Source organism: Thamnophis sirtalis, unplaced genomic scaffold (assembly GCF_051295495.1).
Source record: "Thamnophis sirtalis isolate CommonGarterSnake01/CBP01778 unplaced genomic scaffold, rThaSir2_p1.2 scaffold_6, whole genome shotgun sequence".
NCBI classification, from domain to species: Eukaryota; Metazoa; Chordata; class Lepidosauria; order Squamata; family Natricidae; genus Thamnophis; species Thamnophis sirtalis.
Genome location: NW_028261386.1, coordinates 12,527,646 through 12,541,445, shown reverse-complemented (window position 1 = coordinate 12,541,445; position 13,800 = coordinate 12,527,646). Strand labels below are relative to the sequence as shown.

General features: G+C 44.9%; 1 protein-coding gene across 1 annotated transcript in view; it reads right to left on the bottom strand.

Moving 5' to 3' along the window:
• Nucleotides 1-5,092: 5,092 nt before the first annotated feature.
• Nucleotides 5,093-13,800, bottom strand: part of CASTOR2 (cytosolic arginine sensor for mTORC1 subunit 2) — a 102,858-nt gene continuing 94,150 nt past the window's right edge. The window contains exons 8-9 of the mRNA XM_087717199.1: nt 8,966-9,060; nt 5,093-5,399 (exon numbers count right to left, since the gene is read on the bottom strand). Of these exons, the coding sequence (XP_087573325.1) occupies nt 5,334-5,399; nt 8,966-9,060 (161 nt within the window). The 3' untranslated portion in view covers nt 5,093-5,333. The remainder of the gene's footprint in view (nt 5,400-8,965; nt 9,061-13,800) is intronic.

Sequence of the window (13,800 nt, the reverse complement as noted above, 5' to 3'; positions counted from 1 at the left end):
GACAATTCCATGTTGGAATCAACTTGGAAGGAACACATGATGTTGGAAAACTTTGCATTTACTTTTATGCCAGCGCAGCCAGTGTATTCGTCAGCATCCCCATTACTTAGTCTGACATGACCAACTCAAGATTTGAACCAGAACAAATAATGAGTAGTCTTTTAATTGCGGCTTACTGAAACAAGCTACTTTCAAGTCAAGGAATATGAAGGGAGATTTTGTTTCGCTCAATTATGTTTCCTGCACAAGGCTGAGCTGTTAATTGAAATGGAAGCTAGAAATGGCCTTCCTTACAGTTGACTCATAAAACTAGTTAGGAAGCGGGAAAAGCTTCCATTGAAACGATTGTCCCCACCATCAGAGGGGACAATAGCACTTAAGACTTATATAAGACTTATATAGCACTTTACAGTGCTTTACAGGCCCTCTCTAAGTGGTTTACAGAGTCAGCATCTTGCCCCCAACACTCTGGGTCTTCATTTTACCCATCTCAGAAGGATGGAAGGCTGAGTCAACCTTGAGCCTGGTGAGATTGGAACTGCCAAATTCCAGGCAGGCAGCAGAAGTAGCCTGCAGTACTGCATTCTAACCACTGCACCACCATGACTCATAACAATAATAGTGCTTTATAGGGTTGGAAATTCTCAGACCAGAAAAAAACATCAAATCACATTGAATCCTGGAATTCAGTAGTCCTGTCATGACCTGGTGGGAGTTGCACCAGAATTATGTGTTGCAGAATAAATTTAATTGCTGCTCTATTTCCAATTTCTGGCTGCTAAATTCACGGCCGACTAAGCGTGTTTAGATTTTACTGAACAGTGTAGAGTTAGTCCTTGACTTACCACTACAATTGAGGCCAAGATTTCTGTTGCTCAGCAAGATAATGGTTAAGTGAGTTTCCCCCCATTTTATGACTTTTGTTGCCATATTTGTTAAGTGAATCACTGCACTTGTTAAGTTAGTACAGTTGTTAAGTGTTAGTTGTTAGTACAGTTGTTAAGTGAATCTGGCTTCCTCATTGACTTTGTCTGAAGATTACAAAAGATGATCCCATGGTCCATGGTCAACCATGAGCCGCATTAGGATTGAACTGCTGTCTCTGGGCAGTGTCAGCCTGCAGTATTGCATTCTAACCACTCCATCACCATGGCTCTTCAAGCAAAAGCGTGAAGTGGCTGTTGATACACACATTCTGGTGAGACAAAATCTCTGGTCCTGGTGGATCAACCCAGATTGGATCCTGCAACGTGATTCTGGGACACACACATTTGCCTTCATTCACTAGTAGATTATTATTTGCTATCTAGTAGATAAAAGAGGGGAGAAAACATTCAGAAGGACACCAAAACTTAAATTTTGCACCAAAGATGTATTGGGAGGCCGCAGAAGGCTCTCTTAGAGGTATACAATTGCAGCAACACAGAGGAGATATTTCTAAGTATAAGTATTCAGAAATCATATTTTACATTTCCAAAACACCACAGCTTAGGCTCAGCCCTTAGGAATTACATAAAAAAAAAATTAAAGTACCTTTTTTCCTCCTTGCAACTGAACTGGATGTAAGATAATCCAAGTGCTTTGAGAGGGGGCTAGGAATTTAAGAGAGTCGTAATGCCCATCTTGTTTAGAGGGCTCCAGGTTGGTGAAGGCTACCCCTTGGGCAACCTGAGCCCATACCTTGCCCATTATTATTATTATTATACTTGTTGTTGCACCCTTTCCCAAGCTGGTGAAAAATGAGCTAGATCATGCTGGTTGAGAATTAATGGTGCTGTGGTCCAGCACATCTGGAGAGCACCTTTAGTGGATTAAGTAGAAACATACAGGTGCAAAATTCACTGCTGTTTTAAGCAGCCTTCACCCAGACAAAGAAATGCTGCAGGCAAGAAGAAAAAATTCTATGTTAGGCTAGGCCCATGATGGCAAACCTGTGGCACGCATGCCAGAAGTGGCACGCAGAGCCATCTCTGGGCACGCAAGACATTGCCCGTTGCTCTTCCGGGTTCCGGTGTGCTGGCCAGCTCGCCTTCATGTGCAGAGGGGAGTGCCAGAAACCAGAAGAGCAGTCGCCCGGTGCGCATGTGCACATAGGGAAGATTATCTTCCGGTTTCCCATGTGTGTGTGGTCTTCTGGTGCGCATGCATGCGCAAAGACCATCTGGCCACTGTGCATCCACACGTCAGAAACTGGAAGATCATTTTCTGGGCACACACATGCACACTGGTGGCTGCTCTTCTGCTTTCTGGCAAATGTGCACGCACGCTCCCGTTTTGGCACTCGGTGCCGAAAAAGTTTGCCAAGACTGGGCTAGGCTACCTGGACAAGCAGTTCAGCCTCGTCTTCTCTGGCTGTCGTGGCTTTCAAGACTTCGCATCGGGAAGGATCATTTTGCTTGGACCGGCCCTGGAACTTTTTCAATGTGCAAACTATTCCTGCCAATTGATGTGCCAGCCAGAGCTGATCACCCAATGATACCTTGCAGCTAAAGGCCTCTCCATGGTCATTGTTGGAGAAACAAGAATACAAGAGGAAATACCATATGCCTTTTTTTGGAATCTAGAAGGCTTCCTTTCCTTTCTGTAATCTGGAGGAAAGCAGGGAGAAACAAAAGTCCCAAGATAGACTCCCCCCCCCCCCCGCGCCCACACTTTCAAGAGACCAGAATGAGGCAATCTTTTTGACCCTTTGGGAATGCGAAAGCCTGTGGGAGCTGCAATTACAAAATGGCCACTGGGGCATATGTCCGTGTGTTTCTTCATCCACAAAATGGCAGCCGCAAATAACACAGGTATACCTATCGCAAATCATTCATCAGAGAGAACACATAAAGGAGCCAGTGGGTGAACTTTCCTGCTTGCCAGCTGCCTTTTGACTTAAGAATTTTGTTTTTGTTTTAAAGAAAATCTGCTGTGGAAGGAAGCCTGCTGTGACAGCAAGGAGAACAGTCTAGCTATGCACGTCACCCGTGTTTTCAGAATTAATCCAATTGTCTGTGTTAGCACAATAGCATTGCAAATTAACCAGCCAGAAAGAATATATTTCACATTCATTCTAGTCTCAGTTCGTGCAAACGTTTGTCAATGGTCATACATACTATTTCAGCCAACAGTTTGGGATAAAAGGCCATTCACAAATCATTTGCTTACACACGTTATCTGGTATTTCCACCCATACAATTTGTGAAGACTGCTATTACTGAAGAGCTGTTTGGGGTATTAATCACAACAAAGTTATTCTTAACCATGATGGGGTTTCCCGGGAGGTCTTAACATGTGTGATCCAGTGTCCCCCAGTCTGTGTTGATTTGCTTGCAAATCCAGGGCTTTCTATTCCTCTGTTTTCCTCTCAATGCATCTTTTATTTTTCTACTCCCTTCCCAATAAAAACCAGAGCATTCAATTTCATTTTTCAGCTGAAATGTTAATAGCACAACCAGAAATATTCCTGGATTTCATTCTAAATGTAGGACTATAGTCTAAAATGTTTGGTTTGCTCAAGGGAAAGCAACACTATTCAACATTTTCTTCTCCTTAAGTCTGCTACTCCACCATCGGTCCATACAATCTAGTTTCTGGTTGCTAACCAGCACGCTGGCACTTGCCAGCCAGGCTGGGTCATCTTGGAATCAGCAGCTGGTGAGAGCACAGCTGCCAGGATCAAGAGCCACCCTTTTCCCTTGGGGGCAAGTCAGAGCCAAAACAAAGACTGCTATATATTTGGCTTAGTTTAATTTAAATGAACTTTAAATCTGTTCCATTCACATGATTACTCCCTACATATTAAACACGTTTCCCTATCAGTCACATGAACAATCTTAAATTGACTAATTGGCAATGTTTGGAAGAGTTGTGTGTGTTGCATCCAAGGGTTGAGGGAAGGGGGACAATCTTTGAGTTCCTAGGCCAGTGATGGTGAACCTTTTCGGCACCAAGTGCCTAAACTGGAACGCACATGTATGCATGTGCATGCGCTGGAGCGCGGGAAATCTGAAGACAAGCTGGCCGGCAGGCACATGCCTGGTTTTTTTACCATTTTCAGGCTGTATTTTGGGCCATTTTAAGGCCGTTTTGGGGACATTTTCAGCCATTCTTCATGGGTGCTGGAGCACTGAAAAGCGGCCAAAAAAGGCCCCCAAACAGCCTAAAAAACAGCCTGTTTTGGGCTGTTTTCAAGCCGTTTTCTGGTGCCCGGCACCTGCAAAGACCAGCTGGCCAGTGCCAGAAACCAGAAGAGCAGCTGGCGATGGCACGCATGCCCACAGAGAGGACTCTGCGTGCTACATCTGGCACACATGGCTCACCATCATGGTCCCAGGCTAACATGAATTTATCAGAGAGGGAAATCTTAGTGTTATAATCTAAACGTGGGCTCTGGCTCCTTGCTCTTCTAATCAGACCAGCTTTGTAAATCAAGTCCAGATCAGGATTTGCAGAGACAAACCAAGAGATAGGAGGATGGGCATGAAGCTTAATCAGGACTCAGCAACCTTTCAATGAGACGGATCTAATCACTCGTGATAGCAGGAACATACACGCACACGCACACATACACAAAGAGGTGGGTTTTGGCATTGTCACCTGAACTCTCAAGGAGATCTTACGAAATCCTGCTAGATTTGGCCATGGCAATTGCAATGTTTTGAGGGCCGTTTTGAGTTTTGTGGGCACCAACAAGGCATGCCCCAGGCCGGAGAGTATCCGTAAGAGCTTGTGGCCGATTCCTGGAAAGCCACGTCGGGTTGAGAAGTTAGGAAGGCTGAAGTCCAACACATTCACAAGTCCGGATTGAAAAAATGCTACTTCCTGTTCCAGTCATTTCTGGGTACGTTGACCCAAGCCGGCTAGCAAGAAGATCTCCAAACAACATGAGACACGCTGCTTTTTTTTCTTTTCCTGATCAAATGGCACCACCAGCAATTCCAGGTTCGCATTTTCAGTGAGAATGCAACTGTGGCATATGCCAACTACACCAACCAAAGGAAAAAACAAAAAAAAACAAATAGCATAATAGTGACATTTCGCTTTCAGAGCGCAATGTCAAAAAACCTTCACAGTGCTTTAATCCCAAAGATTCTTTCTTCATCTCCTCCCTGCTTATATATATTTATTACTATTTTGTAAAAAGCTACTGGGAGTCAGTTTGCCTATGCAATAGTCTTTTGTTTCATCACTTCTTCGTGGCATGGCAATATTTCTCCCGTGCTCTCTTTGGAGTAAAAAAGAAAAAAAAAAGAAAAGAAAGAAAGAACCACCCACCCCATTGCTAGGAAATACTGAGAAGAATTCTTTGTTTTAAAATACACCTAGGTCCCATTCTGGGGGGGAAAAAATTAATATTTTTCAGGTTGACTGACTTGGAGTGCATTGATAACACCGTTGATATTTTCTTCTGGAACCTATGAGAGGGAAAAACAAACAAAGAAAGATCAGAGGTTGGATAGCAATAACATTTAGGCTTATATACTGCCCCACTGTGCTTTTCAGAATTCCCTGGGTGGTTTACAATGTAAGCATTATTTGCCTACTGCCCCCCAACAATCGGGGTCCTCATTTTACCAACCTTGGAAAGATGGAAGGCTGAGCCAGTCAGGATCGAACTCCTGGCTATTTGCCTGCAATACAGCACTTTAACCAGTAGTGGGATTCCAAATCTTTTCCTACCAGTTCTACGAGAGTGTGCTTTGCGCGCGCAGCACTGAAACACCCCCCTTGGTGTCAGCGCTGCTGAGCTGAGCTGGTTTTTTTAGCTCAGCGAGGCACAGCAATCCACTCTACTGCAAATCAGATGAGCTAAAAAAACAAGGGAATATAGGACAGGAAACCACAGGGGCGGGGCCAACCAGAGTTCATATTTGCTGGTTCCCCGAACTACTCAAAATTTCCGCTACTGCTTCGCTCGAACCGGTCCAAACCGGCTGAATACCATTTCTGACCACTGAGCCACCAGGGATCGTTTCTCCTGATCAAATTCAGCCTACCAGTGTGTTCAAACTCTGCTGTTCTAGGTCCCAACCAGCAGTGGGAGCTCTAAGATGGTTCTCTGTTATAACATGTTATAACAAACTTTGCATTTGTGAAGTATCTTCTTGCCTGCATTTTGCAGAGCAGAGATAGTCACCTTGTTCTGATGGGACATTTGGTGTGTGGATGATAGTTCTGGTCCACATCTTTTGGATTGTATTGTATTAGGTTAGGTTTATTTTTCTAGTATGCTTTAGATCAGTACTTCTCAATCTTAGCCACTTTAAGATGAGTGGACATCATCTGCCAGAATTCCCCAGCCAGCATAGAATTCTGGGAGTTGAAGTCCACTCATCTCAAATTGACTAAGGTTGAGAAACACTGATCTAAAGCATACTAGAAAAATAAACCTAACCTAATACAACACTGTATTTAGACCACCAATAAATTGTCCGCAGAGGAAAAAGAAAATGAAGAAACCTCACCCTCTGCTCACCTCTGATCTGAAGCTCCCTTATATTTTCATTGGAGTGTGTGGGAAGTTAAGGTCCTCAATTTACAGCAGCTCATTTAGTGACCAGAGTTACAATAGCACTGAAAAAAGTGACTTACGACCATTTTTCACACAACCATAGCTGCATCCCCATGGACATGTGATCAACATTCAAAGCTTGGCAACTCACTCATATTTATGACATTTCCTGGGGTCATATGACCATTTTGCAACCTTCCGACAAACAAAATCAATGGGGAAGCCAGATACACTTAACAACTGAGTTACCGACTTAACAACCACAGTGATTCACTTAACAACTGTGGCAGGAAAAGTCATAAAATGGGGCAAAATTCACTTTAACAACTATGTTGCTCAGCAACAGAAATTCTGAGCTCAGGTGTGGTCATAAGTCAAGGACCAGCTGTATGATGCCATGAACCAATCCCTTGGAAATCAAGTAAGTGCGACAGATTCACACGTCTCCCATTAACATTTCACAATTTTTCTTCTTCTTCCCTTTGGAAGGTACACAAGTTACTTTTTATTAAGCCGAAGGGAAATGATCAAAACCAAAACTGGAATAAGGATTTGTGTCAGAGTTTTCCCACATCAGAAAATGCAGCAGGTCTGAAGGCCCCATGTGAAAGGTAGCTTCCAAGCCTGAGAATTTGGTGTTGCTCTAGCAGAAAAGTAATTTACGTGGAGACAAGGGCTTACCTTAGTTTTCTCCCTTGACTCAACAAATTCCCCACCTGGAGCTTATTTATGGATAGATGAGCATTAGTAAGGTGAGAGCCTCACCTGAAGAGGTAGGGCCAGATGTAGACGGTATCACATGAGTGAGAAATAGGTCAGTGTGTTAGTTTTGAGATAGGAGTGGATGGGCTTATCTCACTGCTATGGTTAATGTTCAAGGAAAGTAAACCCAACTGATCTAATCATTTGACCTTCGCTATCTGAGATCATGTTGACTTTCTGCTCTTAAATACACACCACAGCTTCCAAGCTGGAAAAAGAAGGTGATGCTAATAGCAAAGAGACAGTGGGGAAAAAGGAGGTGCAGTTTTGACTTTTCTGCTCAAGCTTTTAACGGGGGAAAGGCGCTTAATGCCTTGTTAACAGGAAAAATAATGGACATCCCGTGAGAATTGAAGAGGGTGTGTTGGTAAGGGCAGAAATATACAGTGCCTGGCTTGAAAAGCTAGATGGTCCGGGCGTGGTGTCAAACAGAAGAGAAAAACTGTTGAGAATTTGTGTAATTCTCAACACCTCCCCATAATGATCAGGTAAAGAATGGTAAGCAAATAGATTTTGGCATTGAAACTTGTTGGAAGTGAATTTGCACACTTCACCCTCGTGAGATTTTTGCTGGGTGAATGTGAGGTGGGCAAAAATTGGTTTCAGTTGATTCTTCCCTGAGGGGAAAATATTTTATATTTCTTTTTTAAAGTATGCAGCATGGTGGAGGGTCATTCTAGGACAAAGGTCTTCAAACTTGGCAACTTTAAGACTTGTGGACTTTAACTCCCAGAATTCTCCAGCCAGCATAGCTGGTTGGGGAATTCTGGGAATTGAAGTCCACAAGTCATAAAGTTGCCAAGTTTGGGGACCCCTGTTCTAGGAGGTATTGGAGAAGAAACTAGTATTTTCAAAAAGCCCCCAGGTGTTTCAGATATTCTTGGCTTTTTAATAAGGAAAAAGGAATAAAATTCCCACAGCCAACTCATGCACTTTTCAAAAATAAATCCAAACTTTTCTCATTTTTGTTTGGAGGGGGGAGATTGCACTTTTAAAGAAAATGGCAATCAATACAAAATGGAAAGTCATCCCTACTGACAAGGGGCATTTTGAAAGGTTTCAAACCTTCAGCCAAACGCAGGAGGGAATTTTGTTAGGTATACTTCCTCTATAAGCCCCATACACATAAGCAATACAATGTCCTTCAGAATCTTGTACTTTTTATAAGAAAGACTAGCTGATAACCCGGCGTTGCCCGGGTATTTATCATAATCCTGTATTAGACAGAAAAAGCCCTGATTTCAGCAACAATTAAATCAGTTGCAAATGTTTCCCCTGTGCCCCCAGAAGCGTCAAGAAAAGTGATACCACCTTAATTTCTAATGTTGGATTTTCCCCCTTACCAGAGGGAGCCCCCTTGTGGAGTACTGTGAAGCTGTTACCATGGCGACTCCACTGCACTGTACAATAGAAGCCATTTTATGGCAGTACGGAATGGTAGAAGCCATTGTAAGACACAACAGGCTGTAACTTAGCAGAACACACACCCTAAGGGGTGTTAGGGGTTTCTTATCCCCACAGCATTTGTTTCCAGAGGGTAAGTCATCTGTGTACCAAGTTTGGTTGAAATTGCTCGAGGGAGGGAGGGAGGGAGGGAGGGAGAGAGAGAGAGAGAGAGAGAGAGAGAGAGAGAGAGAGAGAGAGAGAGAGAGAAAGGGAGTGAGAGAGAGAGAGTAGCATAGACATTATTCATCTCAATCAACTCACCAGTGCATGATCAAACTTAAAAGTACTGATGTAATAGGCAGGGATGTCTGCGGCAGCTAAAGGCTCAGAGATCTGAGCCACGATTCCACACTCATCTGGGGAGAAGAAAAAGCGCATTACAACTTCACAATGGCAAAAAGAGAAGTTTGGATGTAGTTCTCCAAGACCCCAAATTAATTTACAGCAGCACCGTCAACTCTGAAGCTGGCTAGATGATGGCCATCTTACTATTCTACTGGGGTTTCAGTGCTGACACAGACTGGAGTCGCGGGATAGGGAGGGGAGTGCAGAGATAGCTGGGGTGCTATAACCAAAAGAACATTCTTTCCCCTGGGAACCAAGGTCATGTGCGCAGGTGGTTGGGAGGTAGAGACTAAGGTCATTACCACGTCTGGACTGTGTGCTGATTAGACCATGTGACTGATGCCTCTGGGGAATTGAAAAACTTTTACTTTTAATTAGGGGGGAAACTGGCGGGAACTTTTAGATCTGGTTTTCACCAGCATCTTGCCAATATGACATGCTCTAATAAAATGTTCTTTGAGGAGACCTCATGTCTCAAAGTTCTTTTGTTCGGGGAGGCGTTAGTTGGAACCCTGACAAAGACTCTGCATAGTGGCCTATTTCACATTATTCAGAAACCTCTGCTTAGTTCATGAATCAGAAACCCCTTTGAGCGTTGCAATAGACATTTCAGCAACGCTCCTCTGTCTCCTAGACCAGGGGGCCCCAACCCCCCGGTCCGTGGCCTGGTGCCTGAAACCGGTCCTCACAAACAAGTGAAGCCCCTTTGCGGCATGCAGGCAGCATGCAAAACCACGCCCGCAGAAGTCAGTGGAAAAACCTCCCTCCACGGAACCATCCGTGGTACCCAAAAGACTGGGAGCTGCTGTCCTAGACCTTGTGAAATTTCAAAGCTCATCGAGCAGGAGTGTCTCCATTTTCGGCAGCTGAAAATGGAGCTCAGGAGCCTGTTTTCACTGGCAGAGCTCTCAAGGCCTGGGGCCCAGAACCAGCCCGCGGGGTATTGAGATCTGGCCCGCGGGACCGAATTGGAAACAGCGAAGGACTGGCCCACGGTGCTTCTGCCAGTGAAAACAGGCTCCTGAGCTCCATTTTTGGCTGCCACGGCCTCCTGCAACCCTCTGTCAGTGAAAACGGAGCTCCAAGCTCTGTTTTCACTGGCAAAGGGTTGCAGGAGGCCGGGGCAGCCGAAAATGGAGCTTGGGAGCCCGTTTTCACTGGCAGAGCGCTCAGGCCACCACAAGCGCCCCCAAGAGGAGTGACCTTGAGTAGGCCATGCCCACCCTGGCTCCACCACCCCAGTGCCCCGAGGTAAAACACAACACTGATGCAGTCTTCAATGAAAGTTTGACACCCCTGTCATAGAGTCTATAGAAGACACATCTGCCAGGCGGTTCCACCACAAAACCGCGCTCAACTAAACCCCACCCGACTAAACCGCGTTGCTGACGTCATCAACAGGGCGACAACAGCGCGGAGACAGAAGCACGCTGTAAACCCTAACCCTAACCCTAACCCTAAACCTAACCCTTAACCTAACCCTAAACCTAACCCTTAACCTAACCCTAAACCTAAACCTAACCTTTAACCTAACCTTTAACCTAACCCTAAACCTAACCCTTAACCTAACCCTAACCCTAACCCTAACCCTTAACCTAACCCTAAACCTAACCCTTAACCTAACCCTAACTCTAACCCTTAACCTAACCCTAACCCTAACCCTTAACCTAACCCTAACCCTTAACCTAACCCTAAACCAAACCCTAACCCTAACCCTAACCCTTAACCTAACCCTAACCCTTAACCTAACCCTAACCCTAACCCTTAACCTAACCCTAAACCTAACCCTTACTTAAGTTGAATTGGCTTGCTTTCAAAGCGCTATTTAAAGTGCCCTTCTTTCTCCGCGCTGGCTGTTGTCGCCCTGTTGATGACATCAGCGACGTGGTTTAATCGGGCGCGGCTTAGTCGAGCGCGGTTTTGACGGGTCACGCTGCCAGGCAAAACTAGTGAAATCTTGCCAGACATTCCACCTCCACCCACCACCATTTTTTTTAATTTCAGAGCTTTACAAAGGGCCACTTTTAGGTGCTGCATTGTTGGTAAATCAAATTTTAAAACAGAAGCACGCATTTGTTTCAATCTGCATATGCCCACATTTTCACTTGTCCCAAGGAGGATGCCAAATATAACAAACGGATATAAATAGTGGCATGTGTTTTATCATTTCTACCAGGCCATTATTAGTTTAGTGGCAGGATGGACAGTTCCCTTTGGACTATGGTAGCAATTCTTTTTTGGTCCCTCTGGGATATGCCGGAAAAATAAAACAAAATGGTGGACAGTTGCAGCAGCAGCTTGCCTGTTTCATAAAAATGGAATGATGGAAGACACTAAGAAGTGGCTGCTAAAATCAGCCCTGTAGCAGGAGACAGAAAGAGCTGTCCTTCCCTGCCTGTCTTTTCGAAGCTACAGCCCTTCAAGGCAATAAGGATAAGAGGTGAATAATACATTCCAAGAGATATTTACCGTATTTTCCAGAATATAAGATGCACCAAGATTTTGAACAGGTAAATTTTTTAAAAAAAAGATTTTGCACTCTGCAGACCTCCCAAAAACGGCCCGCTTTTTTGTGAAAATGGGCCTGTTTTATTTTTCTTCCCCAAAAGGGCATGAATTGCCCTTAGGTGGCTTGTAGAGTGCTCCTGGGGGTTGGGGGGGGCAAAATTGAGCAAAAAAACGCTCCATTTTTCAGAGTATAAGATGCACTAAGATTTTGAACAGGTAAATTTTTTTTAAAAAAGATTTTGCACTCTGCAGACCTCCCAAAAACGGCCCGCTTTTTTGCGAAAATGGGCCCGTTTTATTTTTCTTCCCCAAAAGGGCATGAATTGCCTTTAGGCGGCTTGTAGAGTGCTCCTGGGGGCTGGGGCAAAATTGAGCAAAAAAACGCTCCATTTTTCGGTCATTTCTACCCTCCCCAGCCCCCAGGAGCACTTTGCAAGGTTCCTAAAGGCTCTGCACAACCATTTTGGTGAAGTGGGCATAGTTTCTGGAGGCAAACAAAATGCTGTATTCAGTGTATAAGACGCACCCAGATTTTCAGCCTCTTTTTTGAGGGAAAAAGGTGTCTTATACTCCGAAAAATACGGTAGTTTAGTCCTACTTATCATGTGGACACAGATATATGTAAGGTGATTTAGTCGGGGGTGGGTGGGGGGATGGCATAGTTCTGCAACTATTTTTAGAGCGAGAATTAGGATTTAAATCTTCAGAACTTGTTTGTTTGCCGATTTTGCAACAAAGCAAAGCCAATCCATCTGCATGACGTGCCTCAGGGAGGAGCACCTCTCAGCGAGCAAGGATTAGAGGAACTGCAGTCCAAAATGCTAGAAAATAGTGGGCTAAAAATGAAACATGGATGGATGTGATTCAGTTAACTGGTATATGCTATTTCAGTCTCCACTTTTCCCCAAGGTGTTATAGATATACCGAAGCTACAATTCTCTATATTCAGAGCATCTAACAGTGGCCGGATTATTTTACTGACTTTCTATATATGGAAAACGGTCACAAGCAATAGTAAAAATGTGAAAGCCTCATTAATATTAATACTTTTGTGCAGGGGTGGGATTGAAAATGTCAGCAACTGGTTCTCTGCCTGGTTGCTGGGTGGATGTGGCCATGGTGGGCGTGGCCTACTCGGCCTCCTGCACCATGGCGGGGTGTGGGTGTGTTTTTGCCCTCCCCAGGCTCTGGAGGCTTTCCTTGAACCTCCAGGAGGGCAAAAATGACCTTCCCCAGACTCTGGAGGCTGGAAATTGACCCATTTCCGGACTTCCGGGACGCTCGTTTTGCACCCTTCCGGAGCCTCCGCGTGGGCCCTGCACTTACCTGGCATGATGAACGGGCCATGTGGAGACTCCTGGGAGGGGCAGGGTGGGAGGGGCCAGCTACTCCTTGCAACTACTGGTTCACTGAACCAGATGTAAAATTAACATCCGGTTCACCCGAACCAGCTGAATCCCACCCCTGCTTTTGCGTCGGAAGCACCAATGTGCTTCTGTGATGAAAGGATTTGCCGGTGACACCATCGTTGCCCAGGGGATGCCCAGTTGGAGGCTCCTTCCATGTCCCTACAAAGTTTCCCACTGAAGTGGTATGCATTAATCTCCTGGCATGCTTGCAAACTGCTGAGTCAGTGGAAGGTGGAGCATGTGGCAAGAGCTCACCCTGCCCTGCGGCAGCAACGGGTCCTGAACACGAGGCTGCCAATTGTCAGCACAGCGTTCTAACCTTGTGAGGCCACTGCTCTCCTTTGGAAAGCCTTATTATCATTGCACCAATGGCCAATTTACTCTGACACTCTCACAGAGGCCTTCTCCTCTCCACTGCTGAAGGAAGCCTCAGATTTATGAGACTTTCCTCCCTTCCCAGCTCCACCGAAACAAAGGCAGCCAAGTGAATAGAATGGAATAGAGTAGAATAACAGAGTTGGAAGGGACCATGGAGGTCTTCTAGTCCAACCCCCTCCTTAGGCAGGAAACCCTACACCACGTCAGACAAATGGTTATCCAATCTCTTCTTAAAAACTTCCAGTGTTGGAGCATTCACCACTTCTGGAGGCAAGTTGTTCCACTGATTAATTGTTCTAACTGTCAGGAGTGTATATTAGAAGAGACTGCGGAGATTGTAGCAGTGACAGTATCACTGTCTAAAAAAAATATCTTACTTTCTTCTAACTGATCCTGTAAGTTGGCCTGCAAGAAGAATTAATGGTAGCTGTCATGTAAAACTAATGGGCCAAATCT